Source organism: Hydractinia symbiolongicarpus, chromosome 12 (assembly GCF_029227915.1).
Source record: "Hydractinia symbiolongicarpus strain clone_291-10 chromosome 12, HSymV2.1, whole genome shotgun sequence".
Classification (NCBI taxonomy): domain Eukaryota; kingdom Metazoa; phylum Cnidaria; class Hydrozoa; order Anthoathecata; family Hydractiniidae; genus Hydractinia; species Hydractinia symbiolongicarpus.
Window position 1 is genome coordinate 6,517,969 of NC_079886.1, and position 27,444 is coordinate 6,545,412.

The 27,444-nt window shown below is 33.0% G+C and overlaps 2 protein-coding genes across 2 annotated transcripts; one reads left to right on the plus strand and one right to left on the minus strand.

Moving 5' to 3' along the window:
- Positions 1-925: 925 nt before the first annotated feature.
- LOC130622220 (uncharacterized) lies at positions 926-4,235 on the plus strand. Its single transcript, XM_057437658.1, has 2 exons — positions 926-1,052; positions 2,057-4,235. Exon 2 carries the CDS (start codon positions 2,059-2,061, stop codon positions 3,664-3,666), a length of 1,608 nt encoding a protein of 535 aa, XP_057293641.1. The 5' UTR covers positions 926-1,052; positions 2,057-2,058; the 3' UTR covers positions 3,667-4,235.
- LOC130622216 (integrin alpha-7-like) lies at positions 3,690-26,099 on the minus strand. The gene is made up of 35 exons (XM_057437651.1): positions 25,935-26,099; positions 25,688-25,864; positions 21,596-21,735; positions 21,081-21,157; positions 20,641-20,773; positions 20,467-20,534; positions 19,540-19,594; positions 18,702-18,776; positions 18,226-18,270; positions 17,894-17,934; positions 17,117-17,182; positions 16,465-16,523; positions 15,510-15,609; positions 15,307-15,427; positions 14,857-14,945; positions 14,623-14,734; positions 14,464-14,509; positions 13,894-13,992; positions 13,699-13,772; positions 13,050-13,198; positions 12,527-12,715; positions 12,353-12,417; positions 11,865-12,003; positions 11,526-11,591; positions 11,363-11,439; positions 10,819-10,908; positions 9,725-9,827; positions 8,586-8,693; positions 8,412-8,465; positions 8,207-8,242; positions 7,725-7,907; positions 7,328-7,441; positions 6,748-6,852; positions 5,697-5,819; positions 3,690-5,001 (listed from the first exon to the last, which is right to left on the minus strand). The coding sequence occupies exons 2-35, from the start codon at positions 25,849-25,851 to the stop codon at positions 4,915-4,917; spliced, it is 3,252 nt and encodes a 1,083-aa protein (XP_057293634.1). The 5' UTR covers positions 25,852-25,864; positions 25,935-26,099; the 3' UTR covers positions 3,690-4,914.
- Between the last annotated feature and the right edge of the window lie 1,345 nt (positions 26,100-27,444).

Here is a 27,444-nt window from a genome sequence, read left to right on the forward strand (position 1 = left end):
GTCCTCAGGATCTTGTGGCTCTGAAACTGTTATTACAGAGTGGATCTCATCAACAAGGCAAAATGCCCTGGAACAAGGTTGGACGATGCATGTACATGTGTGGCTGCGTCGGGGCCAGGTAAAATGTAAGATTATAAAGTTTGGGGTAAAGGAACTTGATCTTCTTTGCTCTTTTTTTTCTTTCTGACAATTTTATAGACATTTATAAATATTTTTAGATACAAAATCGTCATTTTTTTAATCAATATAGTTAGTCAATATAATAAATAAATAAATAGATAAACGTGTCAATCAGTTTTGTAATCATCCTGGGGACGAGGTTGCTTTGTAATATGGCGGTTAACCGAGGAAAATGACGTATCGCAACCTGTTGTCTCTTCGTCGCTTGAACATTACATGACTTTGGAACAACAAAATGGCTGTTGTTTTTATGAAGGCTTCAATACTAACGTTGCTTATGCGTTAAGGTCGTTTGAAATTAGATTCGGACTCAAATAGAACTCACTATTGGAAATCATAAGCCAAATAACAAACATCCTAATTCTAATAAAAAGGTGTATGGAACAAAAACCTGTTCAAGAAAGGCTAGCTATTAATAATACAGTTACCGCCGATTTAACTCCTTGGATAACCAGAACATTCGTTAGCTCGACCCATTTTTTGGAGTTACCAGGAGTTAACTGTATAGACGAGAATAGAAGGTCGAACGAGGAAGTAATATTTTGGAAATTTTTGGATTAAGACCTTTTTTATCTATCACACTTTTTTTCTTTTGTTATTAGTCAATCACCTAGAGAATATATAATGTTTTTGTTAAGCGTTCCAGAAGCTGATTAAATATAAGTTGAAATATGATTTGACACCTGTACAAAAGCGATACAAAATATTTGTAAAGATTGAAGAAGATTGCCATGGTAATATTTCGCATAAGAGTACACATTGTGTATTGTCAGATGCAAGTGTGAACATTTTGTGAATTTCAGTTGAAGATCTAATAACGAAAAAGAAGAGAAGGAAAAGGAAAAGGAAGAAGAAGAAGAACTAGAAACAAGGTATATAACCGCTCTTTTTTACGGTGCGCTAACTTTAATATGAACATTATATCTTTAAAAAATTATATTGAGTTGAAAATTGTCATGGTACACAGAGAACTTTTTATCTATATTGTTTTGAAGTAAGATTAGCTCTTCTTCAGTCTCGTTCCCAGGGCGCTTTTTATATAATGGGGGAGGGGAGTGGTTCTTTTTAGAACTTGCATAGTTTTCAGTCTTCTTTCTAAGGGCAATTACTAGTTGAGTTCGACTAGATGTCGACCGGTTAAGAAGGGGATTAGGACTAGGTTAGTCTGGAAATTTAGGAAAAGTAATAAAATGATTTACCTTGTTTATCTGTAATCTCAAGCTTAATAAAAATAATCCAACCTTGTCCCTAGGTATTTTCTTCCGACACTTGCGTCCAAATGCCGGAAAACATACAGGATGCCCTGGGGACGAGATTAATCTATTTTACGTGTTCTGTCAAACAACACTTAAGCTTACTTATTCGAGAATCCGTAATAATGATAAGGTCATGGTGGCTAAAAATACTCTTAAATTTTCTGAATATGCTTCCGCGAAACCTTAAAAACATCTGGGGACGAGGTTGTATACCGGGTATTATCACAGAAGTGTAATACTTTAAAGAGATTACTAATAGTTTTATGAATCAGTATTTTTTATTTGTATTGCGTAGGGAATATGTGAGAGGAAGAACAGTCATAGCTTGTAGTAATGTAAAAGGGTAAAAAGCAATTTCTTTGACATTTGATACACACAGACAGTGACGTGTTCCTGGAAAAAGGATTTTATTTCTTTGATCGATTACCAAAATCCAAACCTCGATTATTTTATCTTTTGTCTCGTTTATTAAACGTTCGCTATTATATCATCGTTGGTGTAAAAACTGAAGATGGGGAAAAGAAGCAACACAAAATGGTGTAGTTATAAGATCAGAGTATCAGAGAATAAGAATGTAGTACAATTGAATATCAATTTATCAAATCCTTTTCGTTGTTTAGAAATGATGACGAAGCAAAAAGAAGAATCGACGTTAGCGACAAACCGTTCTTTTGTTTCGACAAAAGCTGAACACACTGTCAAGGAAGTTGATCCCTGTATGAGTTTTACTTCGGTTTATGACGAAGATATCGAGGCCCTACCATCATGCAGCTCGAGCGTGTTCACATTTTTCGCGCAAAGTGGATTTTCATCCTTGTTGCCATTTCTTTCGATCGTGCTTTTTAAAAAGGGTTTCGCTTGGTCGCAAATTGGAACAATAAACTCAATAACATATGTCACATCGAGTTTGTTTGGGTCGCTTTGGTCTTACGTTACACGAAAATATAATGACAGAAAAGAAATAATGCTTATATCAATTGCAGCATGGCTAATGTTTATGTTTCCTTTGTTTTTTTTCGAATTTTACGAAACACAATACGCTTGTCAATCATCCAATGCAACTGATCAAGAGAAATTGAAAATTGCCGAAGAAGATAATACAAGAAAAATGGATGATAAATTATTCTCCGCTTGGAGTGTGATGGATTATCCATTTCTTCTAGTAATCACTTTTTTTGTTTCCGGCAGAATATTTCAATCTGCTACGGATTATTACAACTTTGATAGTAGCAACGATCTGTTGTTGCGAATGGATGACGTAAAGTCGATAAAAGAATCTAGATTTAATAGCTTTTGGATAAACAGTGCGAGTTCCAGTATCGCTATTTTCATTGGTTGTGTTTTGGATTCAGTGGACCACTGCAATGAGTCTTTTGGATACTTCCAGTCTTCATTTTGCGCATATACTTTCTTCTTGTCAATTGGATTGTTGACTTTATTTTTTACTGATGTGGCGCCCTATACATCAATAAGCTCATCAGATAATTCGCCGAAGCATAAAAGAAATTCCAAAGTCCATTCAAAATGGACTGTTCAAAAAGGGGTAATAAGCTGCTGTGTAATTATTGTTGGGGCATCAAGAGGCGTACATTACACATTCCTGTACCTGCAGATGCATTCAGTGAATGCAGTATACCTACAAATTGGTGTTGCATATATGGTTCACAAAACGTCAGAAGCATTGGGACATTCCCTGAGAAGCAAAATTTTATCAAGAATAGGCATGGTTGAAGTTTTAATAATAATTTTATGTTCCGAGGCTATACGCAACTTTTTATACAGTTATATATCTTCATCTACACTAGCCTGGATTGTTATTCCCATGGAAACTTTGACAGGCTTTTCTGTTTTATTACCAGCTGTTGTTTCGCTGCAAAAGTTATTAGAAGTTAAAACTAAAACCAACCAGAATGCGCATAAACATTTTTACGTACTTTATTGGTGCATCGGGTTTTCATTTGGACCGATTATATTCGGCTTCTCCAGTGATGTTTGGACGAGTGAACATGTTTTTCAATCTTTATCGGTAATCAATTTAACATTAAGCACTACGCTAGCTGTCACGGTATTTTTATCTCGCAAAACCATATTAACTTCACCTGAAGACAGCGATGACGAAGAGTCCAGCGATGACGACGGGAATATCTCCTCCTCGGAGTTTTTAAAACCGGAGGCAATTGAAGACGGGAAGTTCTTCATAACCGATGCAAGAAGGTGTGAGGAGAAATAAACAAAAAATAAAGAAGACAAAAGTTAGAAAATGAAATATTTTTACACGTTCTTTAAAATAAACTGTATAAAACAAATGCACAAAAAATGATACTACTGTGGCAACAATAAATAGCCATTTTTGGATACAGTTTACATCTACTTGTGGACTTCTAACATGAAAAAAAAAACATACACCTATGATTACAAAGGAAGACATTTTTTGACTTTATTTTTGCATTCGCACGGTTAAAAAGACAGTAACATACGAATGAAAAAAGACATTAAAATCATGTCATTCATAAAGAGGTTAACAATTACCGGCTATCTGTTCATATATACTTGAGATTAATAAGCCCTGCGTCTTTATCATTTGTAATTGCGCATTACCAAATAATGCTAAGAAATTCTAATAAGCTACTTGTTAGGAACAACATAGACTGTATATGCTTTCTGTTGATCGACCTTTTGTTGGTAAGTTAGTTAATACAGTAAATAAAAAATATGTGCACATATGAAAAAAATTATATATAAATAAAAAAGAAAAATAAAGGTTCTAGTTGAAAAAAAAACCCTGTAAAGCTATCTTCTTTAAAGAATCGAGAAATTCTTCTTGAAAACTCTTGAGGCTACAATACTACATCGTATAGAATATTCGCTAAACACACCAGATTTCCAGTAGAGACATTAAAAACATAACGCTACTTTGCGTTAATTGGCTAACGTGTTAAAACACATAGCGTTGATTGGCTAACGTGTTTAAACACTCGGTGTTGATTGGTTATTTGGTTAATTAATGCGTTTAGTATGGTCGCCTGTGCATTTTATAGTGCATACCTATATTGACTAACAAGTATATCTTCTAGATGGTTCGTCTAAAAACTTGACAGTTTCGTAAAAGATGTGGTTTCCACGCATCTTATTTCGCGTAGAGGAAACAACAAAAAGCATAACTGATTATTTCACACCCACTTTATCGTATGTGAAAACCAGGTTTTAATATTAAAGTTATAAAAAAACGCAACATATCTGCATTGAAACCACGCCTTTTAAGCGCTAAAATTGTTAGCTAGAACTTTCAGCTATCATAAAAAATAAAATAATAATGCATTTAAAAACATTGTAATTGGGTTATGTCTTTTGTTCTAAATATTGCTCAGTCTTCCAACGGTTATCCAAGTTTTTAATTATCCAACATATATTTTTGAATTAGTTAACTAGTTTGAATGGCCAACTTAGTCTAGTCTGTAGTATTTTTTGCCAACCGAATCTATTTAGCGAGTAGTGATTTGTCGCCTTTTCCACTTTTAACACCATACTTACTGCTATCCACACGCTTTCTTTTAAAGAAACCAAGCTGGAAAGAAAACATGAAAAACATCAGCGTCTACTTCAAAAAAATCAACAAAAGCCTCAGTATCAACCGTGTGAGTTTTTGTTGTTATTTATAGAGCATAATTCTTATTTAACGCTACAAAAATGTACGTCTTTTCGGAATTAACCTAACCATATTCAACTACTGACAAGTGGAGCAAGTTGACCCTTTTTCTTGGTAGAGATTTAAAGTTTACCTTGGAATGTTTTTCCCTTTTTCTTATATATTAGTATCGCATTTTAGGCCCCTCAGGTCTTTTGTAACTAAATTGTATTAAGTTCCACAACTGGTCAAAGCCAAGGTGATTTTATGCGAGGTAGGGATCTAGGACTTAATACTGGTGCCCAAATGTAAACAAAAACGTTCCCAGGAAAAATCTCTTAAAATAGTCTCTTCTTTTTAGCACTCCTTATCTGCTTCGGTACAGAGAACGGAGGGTTCGAAATCCAACTTGCACCACTTGCCGGAAAATTTAATACAGTTGCGCTAATTTCGAAAAGGCGAAGTATACACTAAGTTTAAAAATCGTCTTAGCAATTTTGTTCAGGATTGTCGGTTCAGGGAAGTTCAGAAATATTATTCTCACGGACTAAGAAGTAATTTACCAAACAAAAAATGCTAGTGAGACTTGATTGTTCTAACCAAATGATCACAAAACAGAAAAAATACCTGCTTACCTTCCATAAGCCACATATTAACAAGGCCAGTAAGACTACACCAGCTAATGCTGCGATCACGTACACCCACAGCTTCCGTTCTTTCTCTTTAGGAGCAAAGTCTGGGTTCACGATCGTAAAGAGCTGAAAAGAAAAAAAAGATTTTAATCTCTCACGACGAGTTTAATAATGTCAGAAATTCTGCTGTTCAAATAATCCGCGAAGTATTTATCGCATTGTGATAGAACAAAGGATATTCGGAATACGCTTTTCTTTTATTAAGAAACAATAATAACAAACCAGCCGTTTCGGCGTATTCAGATTTATTCACTTCCTTTACAGGGGAGTATTTGCTATAGTTCTTAATTGTGCAGAAAAAGTGCCCGCATAAGAATTATTTCTAACTGGCAAATGAAGGACGAAAAAATATGAAAGTAGAAAAATGAGTTTAAGTTTGTAAATACTTCTTTTAGGAAACCTAGATAAAACGTAAATGTTTATAAAAACAATTATTTTTTTCATTTTTCTAAAAATTTGAACTCTTCGGAACTCCTTGTAAGCAAATAAAAATCTAGCTAAAATTTCAGATCACTAAAAAAACGAATGACCATTGTAACTTAGTACTAGCAAAACAAACTGAACAGAAAATAAATTTATAATCATGATTTATGTGTAAAAATAACAGGTCTTCGTACCTTGTTTATCAGGGTAGTTCTGTTATTAACTCTCAGAAAAAATTTATGTACCGCTACACTAGACTGGTACCGTTACAAACTTTACTAGTCTCGGTAGAAAAACAGCGACAAAAAAGGAGCCCATTTTAAAGTTCTACCGGATAAAGCCGTAGAACAAAAAGAAATGCGCGGCTATATATATTTTGTAATTACCAGACTAAATCTGGACAAAAAACGTAAAACGTAAAAAAAAATTTTCCGCGGAAGCTCCTCATATAACGCTTCATAACCTCTGGGATTTTATCAAACCCTAAAGAGAGCCCACTTGACAAAAGTTTCTTTTATCTAGGAAATGTGTTAACTGCAACTTGGTGATATATATTCATCAACACCCTTACCTCGAGAGCATTGTTGCCCATGTCGGGATCAAATATGTAGGATGCATTCGTTCCAATATCAACTCTACCTTCGGACACAATTGTGAGAACTTCCCCATAGTAATCCTAAAAGATTGGAGGGAATGTAAAATGAATGCTCGTGTCAACTCCACATAACTAGAAGTAAAATACAAGTGCGTTTACATATTAATTACTTGAACATAATAGCACGGTATAGAACGTCCTCATAAATTTCCGCTCACCATTTAAATTTATGTCAGCGCAACCTTTAATTTCCCCGTAAATACGCGATATGAGAATTCAGTGGAACTTGAAAACCTGACCAACCCTAACCAATCCGTTGGGACAGATAAGTGCAGCGTTGCTGCCGTAATAAGTTTAAACAGAATCTCTTCGTAAACACTTACGTTGTTAAAAAACCGTCGTGAGTAAAACAAGAATGGTTGAAACTAGCTTAAACTGTTTCATATAATACAAAAAATTTTAAACTTTTAAACGATGTTGTCAAAACAAGACATCAATTCTACAAGCGCTTATGATTTAGAAAGAGGACTAGAACACAGTCAGTAGAGCATCTTACAATTAGCACGGACGATTGCCACAATCTTGATTTGATCGTGATAAATTCTGTTTTGCCAACTTGAACATCTTCGAAGGTACACACGATATCAACACATTTTGCTGTTTTGCAATCCTGAAACAAATGATGAAGTGTGTATTAATTCGTCCTAAATCCTTTTCTTCGCAGCAAGAACAAAGTATTTCAATATTTGCGCACCAAAAAACTACACACAACAAATAAAAAGACCTAATTTTGCGTGTTTCAATTTTCGCGCAGAACTAAGGACAGTTTCGTGCATTTTAATTTTCCCGAACGGTCAATGTTTTTTTACTGTCCCACGCTTACATTATTGTTTTTGGTTAAAATTAAGTCCTTTGCGAGTTTAAACAGTAACGCATCCAACCCATTTACTCACCAAAACTAGGCCATCTTTCTTACGGGTATCACCGACTCCACTTCCAGGCACAGCAGTGGTGGCTTCCCCAGATGCTTCCGTTACAGGTGCGTTAGTGGACGGTGCATCTGTGGTGTTCGTTCCCGCATCTCTTCTAGTCCGCTTTCGTGAAGATTTTGATTCCATGTTTCTATCGACAGTCGCCTAAATAAATATAAATTATTTAATATTTTCGTCTCTAATACTGGTTGCACAACAAAACTTTATTGTCAACAAAAAGTAGCATCGAATTTAACTTAATGTGAGAAACGATGTCGTCAAAAATTAACGACAGAAACGTTACAAACAGAAACGATTTAACATAAATACTCCGTTAAGCAAAATATCAGCTTCGAAAAAAAGTCAGTCAGGCAAACTACTAATTTATCTTTGAACACTTTATCGACACTCGTACGGAAAATTGCCTTGCAGGTAGAACTGTTCCAAGTTGTCAAGATACTCACTGTGAATTTCGACGCTACAGGATCATTTACTACCCCCTAAAAAATAAAACATACATAAAAGGGGGGATAACACAACGTGCCAATAAAAACTAAATCACATTAGCCAAGTCAATGAACTCTTACAGATGTTCTGAGTTTTTGGACAGAGAAGAATTACACTAAAAATATATATTTAAACTGTATTAAATTCAACTGAAATGGTTACCGGTATCTTCAGGAGATTTTGTTGTGGCGTAACACAATTTGTAGCTCTGGAGGTCTATAACAACATTAAAAACATTTTAAATTTCTTCGAAGTTACTGCTATTCTTATCAAAGATACTACAGCATTTACGATATCCTCAAAGATGGTTTATCGGAGTTGTTTTGTCTCGCTTACCTTGACGACTTTGACAATATAGAGAAGATGCTTTCCGGAAAGTGTTTCATAAGGCCAGCGTATTCTTAACTGTGCACTTGGAAGAACATCAGGGCCGTTGTTGAGAACCTAGCATGTAAAATAATCACAATAATAATAATTAAAAAACATCGCCGTACATACATTTATTATTCAGAATATTTATATAGGATATAGGCAATTGAGTGTCGGAAACACTGTTATCAATCTGGGTCCTGTGTTCTGAATGTATACGTTAGGTATACACCTAACATGGCATGGGTTGACCCGTAGCTGTGGTAAAGACACTTTTTAAACATGCCCGCGCTCTGGAGCGAACCGCGGACCTTGTGATTACGAAGCAAGCCTCGTAACCACAAGGCCACACGCCACAGAAAAAAAATTGTTAGCATTAAACAGTGTTGGATTTTAATTTTATTAAACCACACTATATTTTCCATATTGTTTTATTTATTTGTTTATATTTGATGTTGTTTTTTGCCATTTATTTACATGGACGTGAAAACCCTCGCAACGTACATGCTCGCACATACAGAAACTCTACACACAAAAAGGGGAGGAATGATCGCAAAATTGTTGCAGGGCTTCCCCTCAAAAACGTATCCTTTTATTAACTGACTTTCTGACATTTTCCTGACATTGTTTGACTAAAATTCTCAACGTTTCCTCGTGTCATGATGCGGTTAAGATAAAGTTTGGATTAACCTAAAAAATGTAATTTCTATACAAGCACGATTACCATACAAGCATAATAAAAGCAGCAGTGAGAAAAAAAAGTTTTAAAAGACTGGTTAAACCTTAAATGCCTGATATTTCCTAACATAACACTAATATTCCTGTTTTTCCCCTGTCAGTTTGACAATATTGTGACAATTTCCTGATCATTTTTGACATTCCTGACATCCTGCGTTAGGCATCTGGTATACTTTCACGGGTTGACAGCAATGTGGAGGTTAAGTGATCATGATAAGATTCGACATAGCACTGCAACTTCTTCTCACACTTCACTTTTAATGTGAGAAATTCACAAAGAAAAACATTATGCAATAATCTTTCATAACCCTTCCAAAAATGCAAAACAAGAGGCTTCACATCAAAGATAAAAAAACACGTTTACTTACAAGGAATTTATGATCAACCGTTTTACCAACATCCGAGAGTTTCTTCATCGCAGATTCACCATTTATAATGCCAGTATATAAAACTTGTTGAGTGAACGTTCCTCTGCGTAAAAAATATAAATTACTTGGTGTGTATACTGTACATCAATTGATAGTCACTCCCATTTCGAGTGCATAAACAAACATATAAATACTTAGCAGATCTTTCACAATATATATGAGACATATGGTTAGGTTAGACTTGCTTTTTTTTATTAAACGAACGCGAAGACGTGTAGAAAGGCTATTTTCTGCTAAAAATAAAAAGCTGCTAGAAATGCGAAACTGACAAAGAGAAAGTGTCAAAAAACCTTTCCTCTACAAAAATACTTTCAGCGATTTTTTCTGCGTGTATTTATCCGTAGATGGCCACAGCTCTTGTGTCTTAACGTTACGTGCTGACCTTTTCGTTTTCTTAGCCTTATTTGAGACTCAGTTAGGACAAAAAATTTAAAACCAATTTCTTGTGTTTCTTTTACCATGGAAAAAACTATTATCACCAAGTTTGGTCAAAAATGTAAAAGTAATCCTAAAGTCTGGTCGAAAATGCACACGTTTTCCCAGAGTAAAAGAAACAGACAGGTACCAATTAATATAAGTACAACAAAAAAATACAAGTCTAGACATGCCTGGACATGACTCAACGCTTTAGAGAATCTATATTATAATACCCGTATACGTCTGTCTGTTTGACTGTCTGTCTGTCACGCAAAATGGTAGCTTAGCTGCTCAATAGCGAGAAGCACGCAATGCGGTATAAAACGGACAGGCGAACCCGTGGATTTTCCACGGGTTAACGACTAGCTGTAACAATTTTAGCAAAAAGCATGCTGCATGAAACTTTTACTGCACGTAATGTTTCATAAGTTACTCTCAACAAACTAGATTTTCTTCAAGTTGTTTAGTTATTTATTGTCTAAAAAACTGTGTGAAAGTCTGATGCAATATTTGACAACACAAACAACATACGCTGCCCAACTGTTGTCTCTGTTCTTTAAGAAGGTTGCGTAAAAATGAGAAATCGACAGAGATTTTGCTGTGAATAGGACACTTACGGTAACAATTGGATATCTGCGTCAACTTTCAATTCCAGCGAGATAGTCACGGTGTTATCAGAGAGGGTGTCATTTAAATCACTGTTTGCACTGAAAATAAAAGTAGATTTAGAGACAAGTCCCTGACATGTTGCAGCTAAGAAGGTTTAAATTTTATAAAATGAAACTCGAACTCAGAACTTTTAGTGATATTTGGGGATCGGTAGCTCAGTCTTTCGAGCCCTTGATTCATGTGCAAAAGGTCGTGGGTTCCATTCCAAGAAAAGTCCGTTGTCTGGTTGGTTAAAAGGAGATTTCTGTAGCTTATATGGGATACTCTGGAACCGCCTTAGTCCCCTTCCCCCCTGGAAACAATTAACATGGTATATCCCTCAAAAATGTAAATCACTATGCAGGTTATAACATATGACAAAACACCATTGCAAAGGATTTCGGGAAATTATAAGAATAACTGAAGTATCTGTGCCAAGATTTATCAAGGTTTCATCATTGCCACTGCTTGATTTCTCAGTGTATATTTTTAACTCAACAAATAAAAAAATACCTCGTAACAGTGACGGAAAATGTATTAGGACTTGTTGCTTGAAATTTCTCTGTGTTCAGCACAACCTCGACTGTTACCTGAAATTTGAAAAATAAGAATAGCGATAAATAAACAAATAAAAAAACCATACCTAAGATGATTTCTTGGAAATAAATACCATTACCTCTTTGCCTTGTGAAATCTGATTAAAAATCCCTTCGCAAACTGAATTCGGACATGCTTCTGCTTTCTAAAACAATACAAAATAAGTTGATTCACAAATTACATTGGAGTTCAAGCCAATTACATTATACCCTTTATTTCCAAAATGGTCAAAACAATTCACCCAAACTATCCTACAGTATATATCAATATTTCAGGCTCTTTTCAAATACTCTCAATATTTTAACTTTTCTTGTAGATCAGGGAATGGAAGCGGTAGATATTCTTGTTTCAAATACCAACACTTTTTAAAGTATTGGTAATTTGAAAGTGTACTGTGCAGGAAACAACAACTGCATACGTCAGTCTCATCAGTGACACTTTCAACTTGCAAATCCTTCTTGAAGTCGAATTTAAAACCAACAGAATAGGCAGGGTCTCTTCCTGAGTTCTTGATGGTCATGTTAAACTTAAATGTTTTCTTCCCAAATCCAACAGAACTAAAAGAAAGCAAAATTGAAAAAATTAAAAATTCTTTTAAATTTAAACAGATCTGATGTGATGCTGTTGTGTGTGGGGTGGAGTGGTTACTACTTTTTACTTAGCAAGAGAGAAGGCACTACAGTGGTTTCTTGGATTTATTATACAATTTTAATGTATAAATATATTTGATTTAAGCACTTTACCAACTTAAAAGAACCGGATATGGAAGTTATTTAACCCGAATTTTTTAGTATATTTAAAAAATAAGAATCAACAAGGAAATTTAAAAATGCATACAGTCGTTTCTATTAAAAGAACTGCAGTTAACAAGACGCTTATTTTTTTGTCATCAAAAAAGGTACTTACTAATTTTTATCTGCAATGATTGACAAATCTGGAATGCATTTTTCACACTCCCGTTGAAAGGTTAACTACAAGAAGAAACACCATACGACTTTTAGCCAGATATATTTATCAATATATCTTCTTTGCTCCAAAAATATCAGAGAAGTATTTGCAGAACAACCAAGTAGAGGTTACCTCGAAATTTAATGCATGAGTGTATTTCATCTTCTCGCCACCCTTGTAACTTTCTGTCAATGAAGGATAAGCATCTAAGTTAACAACTTGTGATGTACTTTTCCCCGGTTTCTCAAGACCATCATTGTATGGTAAATCGTATGCAACTTCAAATGTAATGTCTGGATAAATGGGAATAGTGTTGTCCTCCTACAGAATGGAATAAGGAATATGGAAAAAGATTCCAACATAATAGAGGCGTTAAAAGATTAGGATTTTTTTTACCTCGGCAATAGAGTTTCTGACTTCGTAAAACTGTGCTTTAAAAGTTTAAGAACAAAAACTAACGATAGAAAAGTTTCTTAAGATTGGGTTTTATTGGGTCAAAAACAAAGTCAATTACGTTTGAACATCCAAAAATAAAAAACATTTTTTATTGGTTACTGTGGGTAGTCTTTAATCGAAATATTTTTAACAAACCAAGCTTAAATGTTTAATGTTAAAGTTTTTATACCATACACCCACAAACAAAAAGAAGACGAACCTCGTTATAAACAAGGTACATCCCTTTCATTGTTACACACTCAGACTTTTTTTTGGTTGCTTTGATGACTGTGTGCATTGTTTTTCCTGAACTAAATCGAACTCGTGGTTTCTTCACTTTGACATCTGCCGTAAAAGTGTATTGTATTTCTGAAATTAAAAAAACAAAGAGGCTTCATCTCTACGTTTCCAGTTATGATGAATTTGCTTATGTACATTTAGATACAATCGTAACTATGGTCATTCAAATACAGCAATTAAATGCATTAATCTTTCCCGTAACTTCAAAGTTGGTCATAATACAAAGTACAGGGAGTCTCAGAAGGATCCTTGAGCCTCACAAACCCAACAAAATGCAACAAATGTATTGGTGACAAAGAAAACAATTTCAGGCATTATAAGCCTTCAAATGCACAGTAAAAAACACAAGTGGTTTAGAGCTTTTTGTAATAAAGGTGAACTTGAATCTTAGCATCCTTGACAAAGATTTTTACGCGCTATATTAGAGGGTAATTTTGGCTTCCAGCAGCAACTGTAAATCAGTTATTATAATAGGAAGGAAAATTTAATAAAAAAAGATTCTCGTACATAAAAATACTACGATGCTGTAAATTCAGAATATTCATTTTTTCACACAATAAGTTACTTACTAATTTCATCATCACTCTTGTTATACAACTTTCCAGATGATTCCGTAAAGTTAACACAAAAAATCATGTCAAAACTTAAAAGAAAGAGAATAAAATAATTTAAAATAAAATAATGTATGGCAGAACCAAATTATTTATAGTTACTCAATGTAGGGCGGAACACACCATTTTTTGTAAGAAAAGAAAATTATTTACCAAGTAGTATTTCCAATTTTGGCGATGCAATTCTTTTCTGTTTTTAATTGCTTCGGTTGAAATGATAAAGATATATGAGGAGTTATCACAGGCCGACTCCTAATACAAAAAAACATGAAAAGGTGAAGAAAGCCTTGCATCAATACATTAGAAAAATTTACCATGTGAAAAATTAAAAGTATAGTTAACTAGCTACTAGTGATAACAAAAAAATTGTTTAGGTACTCGTTTCTTTTTATATAAAACTATCCAACTAGAGACCAAAACATTACTTTTCAACTTTTATTTTGTGCGTTAACATTTTTCTGATAACTAATTTTTTCGTACCTACTCACGCTCACTTTATATTTTGCACATTTATTTAAAATGTTAAAATTTATACGGATAGAGAGTGAAAATTGAAATAAAAAGTAACATATACACCTTCTTCATAAGTAAAAAAATTACAAACATATAGAATTCCTATACATATAATTTAGAATATAGTTTCACAACTTTTTTTCCTTGTGAAGAAGTATTTTTTTGGTAGAAATACAAAGAATAAAAAGAACATTGAAAGCTACAATATACCTTAAAAGCACAGCCTGGTCAGAGAGATATGCTCCAACTAAAATATCTAAAATAAAAAGAAGTACTTAGGTTACAATCTACCAGGATCAAAGTTAACTAGCCAAATATTTTTCCAGTGTAAAATAATGAACAAATAAACAAATGAACAAAGGTAACAACCTTTGTAGCCATTTTGATCAAGGTCCATTCCTGTGCCAAATGATTTCCCAAATCCTGACAAACTAAGGACATCTCCATTGAGTCCAGTAAACACAGTTGATGCAGGAATATACTATAAAATTAAAACCATAGACCAGGTTACTACTAGTATTCATACTGTCTACATGTTTGCCTATTAAACATGTTTGCTTTTACTTTCCATGATTTGGCAAAAATGTGATGAAATCAAGCTACCTGTGAAGGTTCATTGGTCAGACCAGCATCAGATCCTTGATAAATGTATACAGCACCACCATCTTGGTGTGGAGCACCAATAACAAGATCTGAAAAAGCGGAATGTATTACACAAAACAAATTATTCCCATTGTTACTACTAAAAAATCTGCTGGGGCAATCCTATTCAATCAGAAGTTATGTCTGTGTATTATATATACTATAACACATTCAACTTAATTACATTCTATTAAAGTGTAGAGGCAAGATCAAACAAAGTCAGGAGACCATTAAAAAATTTTGGTCTACAATTTCTGTTACACACAAAACTACTTTAGTTCAGTAGAATTATCCTGCTGACGGGTATACTTAAGCATATTACTTTTTAGAACTACAAAGTAGCAAAAAAAAGTTAATCATAGAAGTGGTACTATTAAATGAAAGTGTACAATATAGAAGAAAAAACATTACCTTCATAACCATCTAGATTCAGATCGCCTGCATTAGCTACAGCATAACCAAAACTAGAGTAAGCCTTCATTCCACCTTTTGACGTAAAACCTTGGAGTGTCCTCATTAGGCTCATTTTGTCCTAAATACAGATAAATTCTTTATGACAAGTTGTTACAGCACTGTTATTTATAAAATACACCACTTTAATTTAAAAAACAAACCTCTCCATCTTTTTTTGAATAAACATACACTAATCCCTGGTTCGGACGTTGGTTATCAGCATTTGAATGGAATGGTGCCCCAACGATCAGTTCTGAGAATCTACAAATTACATTTTATAATCTGTTAATATTTTTTTTCCAAAATCAAAATGATTCAAAACTATTTAACAAAACTAAATTACATCAAAGGTTAGAAGTTTATTTAAAGTCAAAAGTACGAATCCTCACCCCTCATGTAAAATATATTTCGGAAATGTAGCTGTGGGGAGACCTATGTCAGGGAGACAGTCAGAAGCGTGGAAATAAGATGGGCCTAACACGAATCGTTAAAGGTCAAAACTGAGTCATCAAAACATTTACAAGAGAACAATGATCACAAGTTTGTCCGGAGTATTCTTATCTGCACCAAAAAATTATCGTGAAAGAAGAAATCTTGAAGCATGATAATCACTATTAAAAGACCATCCCTTAACAATCAAATCAAGACAGAAACTTTAAAACTTTTTAGAAATGGGATTGCATAGAGATAAATGCAATAATGACATGATCGCTCTCATGGGCGTTGACGCAAATTTCTCTGGTATTAGCTTTTTGTAAAAAATATTTTTTAAACGTTTTACTTGTAAATATTATACTGCACTGAAAATGTTTTAAATAAAATGAAAAGCTTATGCACATAAATAATTTGTCGAAATATTTTTTTAATTTTATAGATTTATCACAGTACATGTACCAACAATTTTATACTAAAAGAAAATTGTTTTTGTTTCCATAACAACTGATAAACACTTAAAGCAGTGATAGGATGTTGAAATTTTGCATGTTTTAAATTTTTTATTAAAATTTGCAGGGCGATGAACTTTGTGTTTTTTTTACGTACACAATGACATATATGATTCTTAGTAGACAGGCGAGCATGAAAAAAAATAATCAATAATGCTGTTAAACTACTTACCCGTCTCCGTTAGCATCAATTGAACAAAGAGCAATGCCAAACCCAGATGCAATTTGAATCTAACATAGATTACAAATATGCTTCAGTTACTTTATAGAAATTAAACCACACTAACATCTTATTCACAGATTGTCTGATGCACTATAGTTGTGTACACTTTTAGTTAATACCATAAAAATAATACTGTGTGTGTGTGAATCACACAAAAAATGTTTTTTCATCCTTGGAAAGCAACATTTAGTTTATGGTTTGACTTTAATGTCGGATTTTATGTAACTGAATTTACAATCCGTAAAAACCAAAAAAAATGTGATTTCTCATTTTACAACGATCATTCATTATAATGAAAATGTGTGCACAGCAATTAAATGAGAAATAAATCTGTTAGTCTAAAATCTGGATGCAGATTTAAAATGGACTGTCATGGATCTATGGATTTACATGACTTTTGATTTTTGGAAAAGCAGTTTAATTGAATGATTATTATAAAACATCTTAACCATTAAAATTGTTGTTTTTTTCTGTTGCTCTTAACAAGAAAAAAAAAGATTCATATTTTAAGCATTTTCTGAGTTCAAATTTAATGTAATTTACTGCACGATTAAGGTTTCTTTGATAAGCTTGTTTTGGTAACAAAAAAAAAACCACAAACCTCACTATCCTTCGCTGGTATACTTTGCACTACAGATTTGAAAGACTTGTCTGTGAACAGCAAAACCTATAACAACACAATGAATTATACCAACATTGTTTTGACATTACTTCGATAACATATCAAATGACAACACAACTCTCTGAAATCTCAATATTTTTAAACAACAAGGAACGACACACATGTATTTCTCTTATTCAATATTTCCATCTTAAAAATATTTTTATGACTTTGTTTTTAAAACTTTTCGCTATATTTACACTAGATACAACGTTAAATTACTTTTGAATAAAATATCAAAACATTTTGATACTGGTTATTATTAAGTATCAGAAAAAAGCTGACAAAGTTGAGCTTTATCCGACAGAAGTAACTGTAGTCCGAAATTAACTGTAAAAAAATATTTACTAAAATATTTTTCACAGTCATGGGTGATTACTCATCATTACCATCTCATACCTATGACATCATCAATCTGTACGTTCCAAAACAGATGGGTTGGCCTGGCTTTTGGAAATAAAAACAAATTTTAGTCCTAAGACTAAGTTAATAGGTGGAAGATCACATTAATATTTCCCATCTGTTTTAATTTATTCTGCCTCGAGTGTAAGCGTGATGCAACTGCTTCATTAAGCTTAACAACACCTTTAATGTTAAATTCATTGTTTTGACATCAAAGTAATGTTTCGTCTGCTAATGAAAATACCTTTATCTGTTGCAAACACATAGAAATTTTGTATTATTAAAAGACATTTAAATATTACGTTCCTAAATTACCTTTCCAAAACTATTGTATCTTGGTCCTCCTGTGGCAATTGCTAAATATAAAATCAGTTATTTAAGCAATAACAACTAGTGGGAAACCATGTGCCGAAACGCCAGCGAAGCCACCGGTAATCAAGTATTAGAGCCCTGCTACAATGGTGTCTGATGAACACTGTGTACTTTGGCTCGTGCCAAGATCCATGTAAGTAAAATTTAGGTTTTTTCTTTCCTTAAATTTCTAATGAATCATCATGAATACTGTATTCATTAGAAAATTCCAACCATGCAAAAAGTTCGAAAAGAAGAAAAAAATAACAAACAGATAAAAACACAAGTAAACATACTAAATTTGTCTTTATTGAGAAATTTCCCATAGGTAACGGCATATCCTATAAAAAAACAATTTTTCAAATCTTATCATAGTTGTCTGAAAATCTTAAAGAAAAAGGAAAATGCTATCAGAAGTTAGAGCTTGCAAAGTGCAGTACTACAAAGATTGTCGTAAAAGTCTATATTATATACAATCTTTGTTATCAACATTTCTTGTTAATTATGTAACTATTTTGGGAGGTAATAATTAAGTATTCACAACAGTATAGTTTAAAGATAATAATATTATAGATATAAAATTATGATAGAGAGTGCTGTAACAAAAAATATGGATTTATAGTCTAAAAAAACTGTTAGTATAACTAATTATGTAGAATTTTTTTTCAACAGCACAATCATTGATTTTATTTTTTATAACAAGAAATGAGAAAAACAAACCAAATGCGTGGATTTTGTAGAGTAGCAGTTCAGATTCAAAAACAACACTCACCAAAGTAGCTATCATCAATTCTCGGATTTTCATATTGCTTGTTTGTGTCATCAGTACTTATGTCAAAAACACGCCCTAAAATTTTTTGCACAGATACAGACATTTTTACTGTTAGTATTGTAAACAGAAGATTTTACCAGTATATCCAAGCACTGTGACATTAGGTGTATCTTGATGCTTGATAATGTCAAATATGAAAAAATCGAATTTTAACTTTAATGGCAATAGTTAAGCCTCTTTTACTGTCACAATTGAAGATGAGATTTAAGCATTGCAATGCGACTTTGTCATATTCTGTTGAAAAAATTCTTAACCCCACTCACTAGGCTACTTTTATGACAACTCATAACTAATGGAGACATTACTTATCTGCAGGCTTATCAATAAAGGGAGAGTGATAGCTCTTGTTCATAGAAAGACTCGCCTAATTCTGAGAAATAATAAAATAGCCATGCCATTAATTGCTCCCCCAATTCCATAAAAAATTTGTCTGGTTGAGCAATATCAATGTTATCTTATTTATTATTTGCAGTAAAAAATAACATATCTAAAGAGATAAGATAAATAGACCGAAAAGATTTTGTAATAAAATATGCCTTTAAAAATTATTCTATTTATTCAGGTTGCTTGACAGTCTAAATTATTGTATCCTTGGGTGAGCAATTTATTGCTCGGGTGTTATTGCTGGTATAATGCCCACTTTTAAGTACACCTTAATGGTAAGTAACGAATTTATTTTATTTTCTGGAGAAATAATGTTTTACGGTGTAAAAAAATATAGCAAGTTATCAGCAGTAGTGAAAGAATTCTAATTATTTGTCCGATTTAATAACTTTACCTGTGAATCCTAGGGAGCCCACAGCTCCAATTAAATAACTTGTTTCATCATTCACCTTGAAAAAAATGAATTTAATTATTAACAGGTAAATACTTTCTTGAAATTGGTATATCATTTAAAGATGAAATCATAATTCATGCAGCATAATAAATCTGAAATTCTTTACACATGAATATCTTGAGAACAAAAAGAGCTTCTTAAAAAAGTTAAAAAAGCTTGTTAAGCAACTTTTTAAGCTCTATAATATAATTCCAACATCATCTTATACCTCGGGTTCACTTTAAGGGTAGTTTTCTTTGCTACAATATATTGTTTGCAATTAATTGTACACAATTTTACATACTTGTACAATACATTTTACAGATGTACAATTCATTGGGACTTCAAAGCTCGCAAGTATTTTTGAATCAAATCACTTTGGTTAGAAGAAACTTGTAGCAGATCCCTATTGAATCAATTTCAAAAGAACTAAACTACCTTTTTTGTTTCTGCACATTTAAACATTAATGAAACAAACGTCTGAACTATTTATATCCTTCTTGTATATACTTGTACAGTACTATTAATTTTATTACAATTAATTGTACAATATACTAATGTTTCAAACAATATATTGTGGTAGTCAAAACTGCCTTGTATGAAGCACGAAACACACAATTTACATTTCAAAAAACTTCTTCTTGTTAACTTTTTATTAGTGCTAATCACTTGTCCAGAATCCTTCTTTTTAAATTTATTGTTAAGCCTTTTTGATTGCATAGATTTTGAAGTAAGTGTATAAATTTTAAAAGGAGCTGGTTTTCAGCGTTGCTAAAACAACATTTTGTGACAAAAAATATTTTTAGCAAGACAACTGTAAACCTTGTTGGCAGTTACACAATTACGAAATCTAATCAGGGTTGATGGGAAAAAATATGAGAGAAATACCTCGGGCAATATATCAACAGCAACGCCACTTTCACATTGCCCATAAGAATCGTGTGTTGGGACATTACCTATGAGACCAAAAATTAATGTTTTATTTTACATTATATAGCAATGTTGCACGGTTCAACAAAAGCATCAGCAAACCAATTATATCATTAACTGCTATGCTTTTACCTCCATTATTTATGTATCTACATGCTTGCAACTCAGACAGCTGAGAAAATGCACCATCTACCCTCCAACACTTTCCTTCAAGCAAACGGAAGGATCGTGATTTCCCATAATACTCATAGCGATGAGCACAACTCTAAAAAACAAACGTGGTAAATTACTTGCAAGCATCGTCATATTAAATTAGAAAGGTTGAGTTTTGATTTTTGATTTGAGGTTTGAAGTTGGAACAGCACATTTTTTATGAGTTTTTGTCTAAGATATTGCCAGCAACATATCGTCCCAAAAAAATGCACCTGTTTTTAAAACTTTTTGAAACAAAACTTAATGATATTCTTATGGTATGATAAAGTTATATCACTTATTTATTATATACTCAAATGAATTATAAATAATTATGAATGCATCATGTAAAGAGTTGTTTTCTGTTACAAGAAACTTACAATAATATTTTTTCCTAGCCCTCCACTTTTTAGGGAAACACCAAACCATTGGTCTTTTTTGGATTCATAATTACTATCTAAAATATCAGAATGGAAAATTATGACACCTAATAATAATGTTGCAAATGACAAAAAGATACAACTACAACAGATTCTATAACAAACCATTTAACAAACACTTGCATTTTTTATTAGTTTAATTCTGTTAAAATAAGAAACTTCAGTATGTCATCCAATCTTACTATCCAAGCAGTTAATATGTAAATAATTGTATTTACCATAGGGTAATTAAAGGTCTGTCTCTTTTTTTTTAACAATTTTTGATTTATTAAAGTGATAGAATTTGTTGGGGGGGGATAGTAATGTGGGAAATGAACAGGGATATTCTGTTGAATTTTTTACAGGCTAACAACTAATAATAAAGAAAAGGTGCAGCTGTACTGCCCAAATCAAACATGTTTCAAAAGAATAATTTTTTTTCACAAATACTTTTAAAGAATAAAAAACAAGCTTACTCAATTCGTCATCGAAGTTAACTTCCCCATCACAGGCAGTGCTTGGATCAGTTGCTTTACATCGAAACACTGTGCCAGATGAATTTACGTTAAATTTTTTAAGCTCTGCATTCATTCCACGAGGAGCCCCTACAAGCATCCTGTAAGTAAAACACTACTTTAGATTTAGTGGTCCATTTATACTGTACATATCATCATCATCATCATCATTCTCGACTTAACCTCCGTTTTCCATGCTAGCATGGGTTGGACGGGGTATATTAATGACCCTCTTTCAATCTGATCTAGACTGTGTTAGATCTAAACTCAACTTCCTGTGTATCAAGTCTGTCCTTATAACCTCCTGCCAAGTCTTTCTCGGTCTGTCTCTGGGCTTTGCCCCAGGAACTATCAAGTCTCTACACTTTCTTACCCAACCAGTAAGGAAGTGTAGTGTAGGAAGACGGTGGCATGAAGGTTTTTCTGTTTGAACCAAAAAATAATTACATGCATAGTGTGTGATGTAAAGTGCAAAGACGTCATCAAAAATGGAGAGGCTGCAAAATAAGTGCAGCCTTTTTAATACATGTCTCATGTTAAATTAAAACATTTTGTCTATTTAAAAAAATTCAATTAGAAAGGCTGAAGTGTCAAGCCATATTAATCTTGACGCTGGTGCCAAAAATTACAAAACAAATTCTTGCAATTGAAATAAATCACAAACTTTTAAATAAGATGTTTGGCAGGTTAGGGATCAAATATTTTATTTGGTCTGGAAAAAATTGAAGTATTTTAAATTGAAGTGTCAGAATATTCAACTAAACGAGTTATTACTTTCACCTTGAAGAAGCATATGATATTTTATAAGAACGTTTTAAAATGTATTTTTGTTATTTTTAGGTTGCATTTATTTATAATATTTTAATAATACTAGTCATTAGGCCCGTGGAAAAATCCATGGGCTCGTCCGTCCTTTTTATACTGCATTACGTGCGTCTCGCTACTCGCACAGCTAAGCTACCACTTAGTGTGACAGACAGACAGACATACATGTGTATTTTAATATAGATAATTTTATGAAATATTCAACTAAAAATTATACTGGTATTTATAATGATCAAACAAATTATGTTTTCTCAAACATAACTTGGTCAGAATATAATTATTTTATTAAAAAAATCTTATTATCCCCTTTTGAAAATTGTAACAATAAATTTTCAACTTAGGCCACTCCAATTTAATTAGTTGTTCTACGAGCGAAGTAGTAGCTTATGGTCGGTCGGCGAAATAAAAATAATTTTATCGAGAGTGTATGGTCGGAACAACAAAAAAATAATAAAAACAACAACGGAGGAGGGTGTTACGACAACCGTTTTTTATGTATTTTGGCACAATGCACGCAGTTTATATTTTTTAGTTGCGAAGGAAAAATAATAATAATTTGTCTCACTAAAAAATATGTAACTAGTTCTCAAGGTGAAAAGATAAAAATACTTGCATGTTCAAAAACTTGTCTTTAAAAGTTATGCAGCAAGAATCATTCTTGTGTTATTTTCAAAGTTATACAGCAAGAATTATTATTGCTGTTTTGAAAATTGTACAGAATATACTTGTATTGTTTTGAAAGTTTTACAGCAGGTTATACTTGCGCTGTTTCAAACTTACAAGTACAGCAAGTTATTCTTCTCCTACTTCAAATAATTAAACAAACAATTTTAGTGTAGTAGTGTAGTAATGTTTTTTGCGCAGTTTTATGGGAAAATCTAAATTTAAGTGCAAATTCTTTTTCGGACTATGGTTGTTTAGTTGAGAATATTTAAAGTCTTTCGCAGCGGTAAAATCATTTTTTTAAAATTCATAATGGAGGAGGGTATTACGACAAGCGTATTCTATCTTGTTTTAATTATTTTCCTAAATGGTATTGACTGTATTACACTTTAGCTAGCGTAATTTTAAACATATATATTAATCATAACAAAGGAGGGTGTTACGACAATAATCTGTCTTGTTTTTTTTCTTGTATTATAACTATTTTAGCGAAAATAGCTAATTTTTGTTATAAATCACATAAAAATTTAAAAACTTCTGTTTAACCACATAACTATTTTTGGGATTACAAAATTAGCACATCGCGAATTTTAGTTTTATCGCAACAAATTACCATGAACAAAGAATCAACTTCCAGTGGCCTTAACAGCAGTGGTCCTAAGTAAAGTAACGTTATTGATTCACCTTGTTGACATTCAACCAACAAAAAATAACATCATTGATTATCTTCTATGCTCATTATATTTTCGCGAAATGGGATGAAAATTTTTTTTTTCTTTAAAGCTTTTTTGCTTGATATTATTATTTTTTTGCTTCCGTGAAAATTAGGGTCGGTTGGGCCCGTAGAACAACTAATTAAATTGCAGTCGCCTTATAGCCATTATATATTTGTTTTTTGATAATATTATCAAATTCAAATCAACGTATCTTTCTCTTACCATACATGATTTCACTCTTGAAAAAAGACCAAAGTATGTGACCCATTAAATTAATCAAAATTAACCCGGTATGCAAAGGGCAAAACTCTTATGGTTATACACATTAAAATTGCATAAAGACTGGTCCATGTGCTATACCTTTAAATGTTTGAGACTTTTATTCCCAATGACATATTTCCTTTTTGTTAAAAGTTCATGTAACCCAAGATATCATTTTATAAAAATTTTGGTTTTTCTTGCAACCTTGACGCCTGCTTCCATCTTTTTGTTGGTTAAAAATTTTAGACTAGCTCCAGTCTTTTTTTGTTGTACGCAACCCTGTTACGTCATAATTATGTACCGCTCAAATTATTGACTTTCATTCCCTATAATTAATGACTTCGAGTTACAAGAAGCTTTAACAAAAAGTGAATCTTTCAGGTGATTCAAACTTTTAAAAGTACCTCGAACAGCAGCATATTCAGTGGTGTCATATTTAAAAATTGAAAAATCCATACCATATCAACAAAAAATTTGTGATCAGTATTGTAGGTTAATCATTTTTGCACATGTTCTGGAAATGATAAACCTACAATACTAATATGAATTTGAATAGACAAACCCAAACAATAAACAATTTGTGATTACTGAGTAGACTGGGTTGAGCCAAAATATGTTTATTATAAATGTATATTAAATAGAAAAGTAAAAGCATATTAGCAGGAGAGTGTGGCAATAATAAGGATACATAGCTGGGCAGCACATCATCCTTGTATGCATAGCTAGCTTTAACATTCTACCAATAATATCTGACTATGATGAAAAGATGGGTAACTTTTTCAGGAAAATAATTATGACCTAAGTTATGACGTTTCAGTAAACTAGCTAAATATATTAGACCGTACAGTATAGAATGTAAACTTTCTGGAACAGTAAAAACAATATAAATGTTTGTTGGCTATAGCTAGCTAGCTAGCAACAATAAAGTTGCCATAAATACACACTTAATATCAATAAATATTAATAATTTTTGTTACAATACCACTACTAATAACCTTTATATGTACTTTTATCCACTATAATTCTTTCAATATGGCAGTTGGAAATAATAAAGTTAACATTTGTTGATAACTAAGGTCAGAACAGCAAATAAACAACTTGGCATCCTGAACTTTATCTAAACTAACCCCGTTTTCATCAATATTTTGATTTTTCGCAATCTTGGCTGATCATAAAAAGGTGATATTAAAAAGGCCTATTTATTCCGGTGCTGTTATTATGAAAAACGTGCAAGCCACATGGCAACATCTAAATTAAGTGTGTGCACCATATGCAGCAGTTGTTTGACTTGGTTGTTTAATTATTGCAAATAAATATGCTAAGGCGAGAGTCCAGTTAATTATTGTGTCGCAAGGTAACTATGAAGCCCCCGAACAAATATATGTCCGTGGTAAGGGGTCTATTTAATTCAAAATTAACCCCTAAAGGAATGGCAAATCCCTGGAAAACCCAGGCTATTTGTCCAGAGTATGTTTAGCCTTGTCGTTACATTTTATACCAAACCCCAGATCTTACCACACCAAACTGTTGGGGGACCCACAACAATTGCAGAATCTCTTAAATTGTCAATTTAAAGACAAATACTCACCAAGGACCTTTACCATCATGGTGCTCTGTTACTGAAAAGCCAAACAAGCTGTCTTTTGGTCCAGATTTTACAACTGTATACTCAAAGTCTACATTGAAAGTTTGAATATAACTAAGAGTGGCAATAATGAAACCAAAGAATGCCGTAAAGAAACTTCTGTTCATATTTTTTTTTTGCCTAAAAGTAAAAGATAATGTAGAACAAAATTTATCGCTTTGCACAATTTAATATAAAAAGAGCAGCAAACCTGACAGAAAGAAACAGACTTCAGCTATGGCTACGCCAACCGAAAGTATAGGTGGTAAATTATTAACACTACTAAGGTTGGTTCATCATAAGAATGGATGAATAATTGAAGCAATTATATTCGAATTATACAAAGCACAAAAGTCTCCTGACCACATTTCTCAAGAATCACAACAACATTAAAATGTGCTTGACTTGGTTTTACAATCGGTGATAAAGTTTACACCAGCACATCAATTGGTTAACTAAGACCTATAAATATTAGACAGCTCCCACCTTTTACACATTGCAGGGAATCTCCGTTCATGTCGTCCGTCCGCCGCCCGCCCACAAAACACGGACTTTGGCGGCTCATCAGCTCTTGGACATTTGTGGCACTTACATGATGTTCTTTCTTCTATTTCCCTCGTTTATTCTTTTCTCTGTACGTTAGAAGCGTTTATGTAGCGGCCATTAAACATTATTATGGAGTGGACGTTTCTCTTGTTCAACAAATGCTGACATCGGGCGCCCAAAGACACCTGGGTGCTTTTTTCTCGTGCTGACTCCTTATGACTCTTACTTTCCGCTGTTCGAAAGAGAAAGAATCCCTCGGTGTAAGGTTTATATGTGAGACTAGGAACACAATTTTGTCCCCAACGCTTCTTTTTTGCTTTTTATATCGGAGACGCAACCGTTTGGATCGCCGTTTTGTCATAAAGATGCACAGGGGACGACATTGATCGTAGACAGACCCTCCTGTATTAAAAAGGTCCTGGGGAAAAGTGTATTAAAACAAACACAACTAGATGGAAAGCCTGGAGAAGTGATTGGTAACCGAAATTAAGTACTAAAATATTGCATTTTAACTTCGTTCTGATTTTCGTACTGAGTCTCTTGCCTGAAGCTCTTATATCACAGGAAGACCGTCATAAGACAGAATGCCTTCTTTTTATTATCTCTTTGTTGATGTGACTAATTCAAAAAGTCGATATCGGTTTTGTGATAAGGATGCTTTTAGAGTATTTATACATAGTTTTTTTCTTTCTGAGTGACAGAACGAAGATCTATCTTGAATTATCGGTATTATCTAAACCTTATCTTGTAAATTCGCATGGTCTGTAACGCTACTCCTAAATTTGTAGCCACTGCTTGTGACTCTGCATCTATGAAGAAATTTATTTATTTATTTACGTATGTGATCCGGCCCTTTTAGGCGTCAATAACATGAATTAATAAAAGTTTACAGCACATCTTGAAGTGCTTTGGCGCTCCTCGTAGTCTAATAACATCTGCTCCATTCGTACAGTCTCGTCTTCAGGTTTATCTCAAAAAGCTCTTGGGTCGAGAATGCCATCCGTACACAATACAGAAATGATAAAACAACTTTATAGTATTGGTAAGGTTATTTAAAAAACAAAACTTTAGCCTGGAAGAAACCCATCCTCCTATTAAAAACCAACCAGAAAATGCGGCGTTTTTTGGAGGAAGTGCGACTATTCACTTTGAAAAATTACACGTTTTAGTATATG

What these genes read in the sequence shown, in the direction of transcription:
- LOC130622220 (XM_057437658.1), top strand. Translation starts at nt 2,059, where the DNA reads ATGATGACGAAGCAAAAAGAAGAATCGACGTTAGCGACAAACCGTTCT.
- LOC130622216 (XM_057437651.1), bottom strand. Translation starts at nt 25,851, where the DNA reads ATGAACAGAAGTTTCTTTACGGCATTCTTTGGTTTCATTATTGCCACT. An exon ending in TCTCAATAAAGACAAATTTA is followed by an intron (nt 17,935 to 18,225) that starts GTATGTTTACTT and finishes TTTTATATTTAG; the next exon opens with CAATTGCCACAGGAGGACCA. An exon ending in TGATCAAAATGGCTACAAAG is followed by an intron (nt 14,510 to 14,622) that starts GTTGTTACCTTT and finishes TTTTTATTTTAG; the next exon opens with ATATTTTAGTTGGAGCATAT.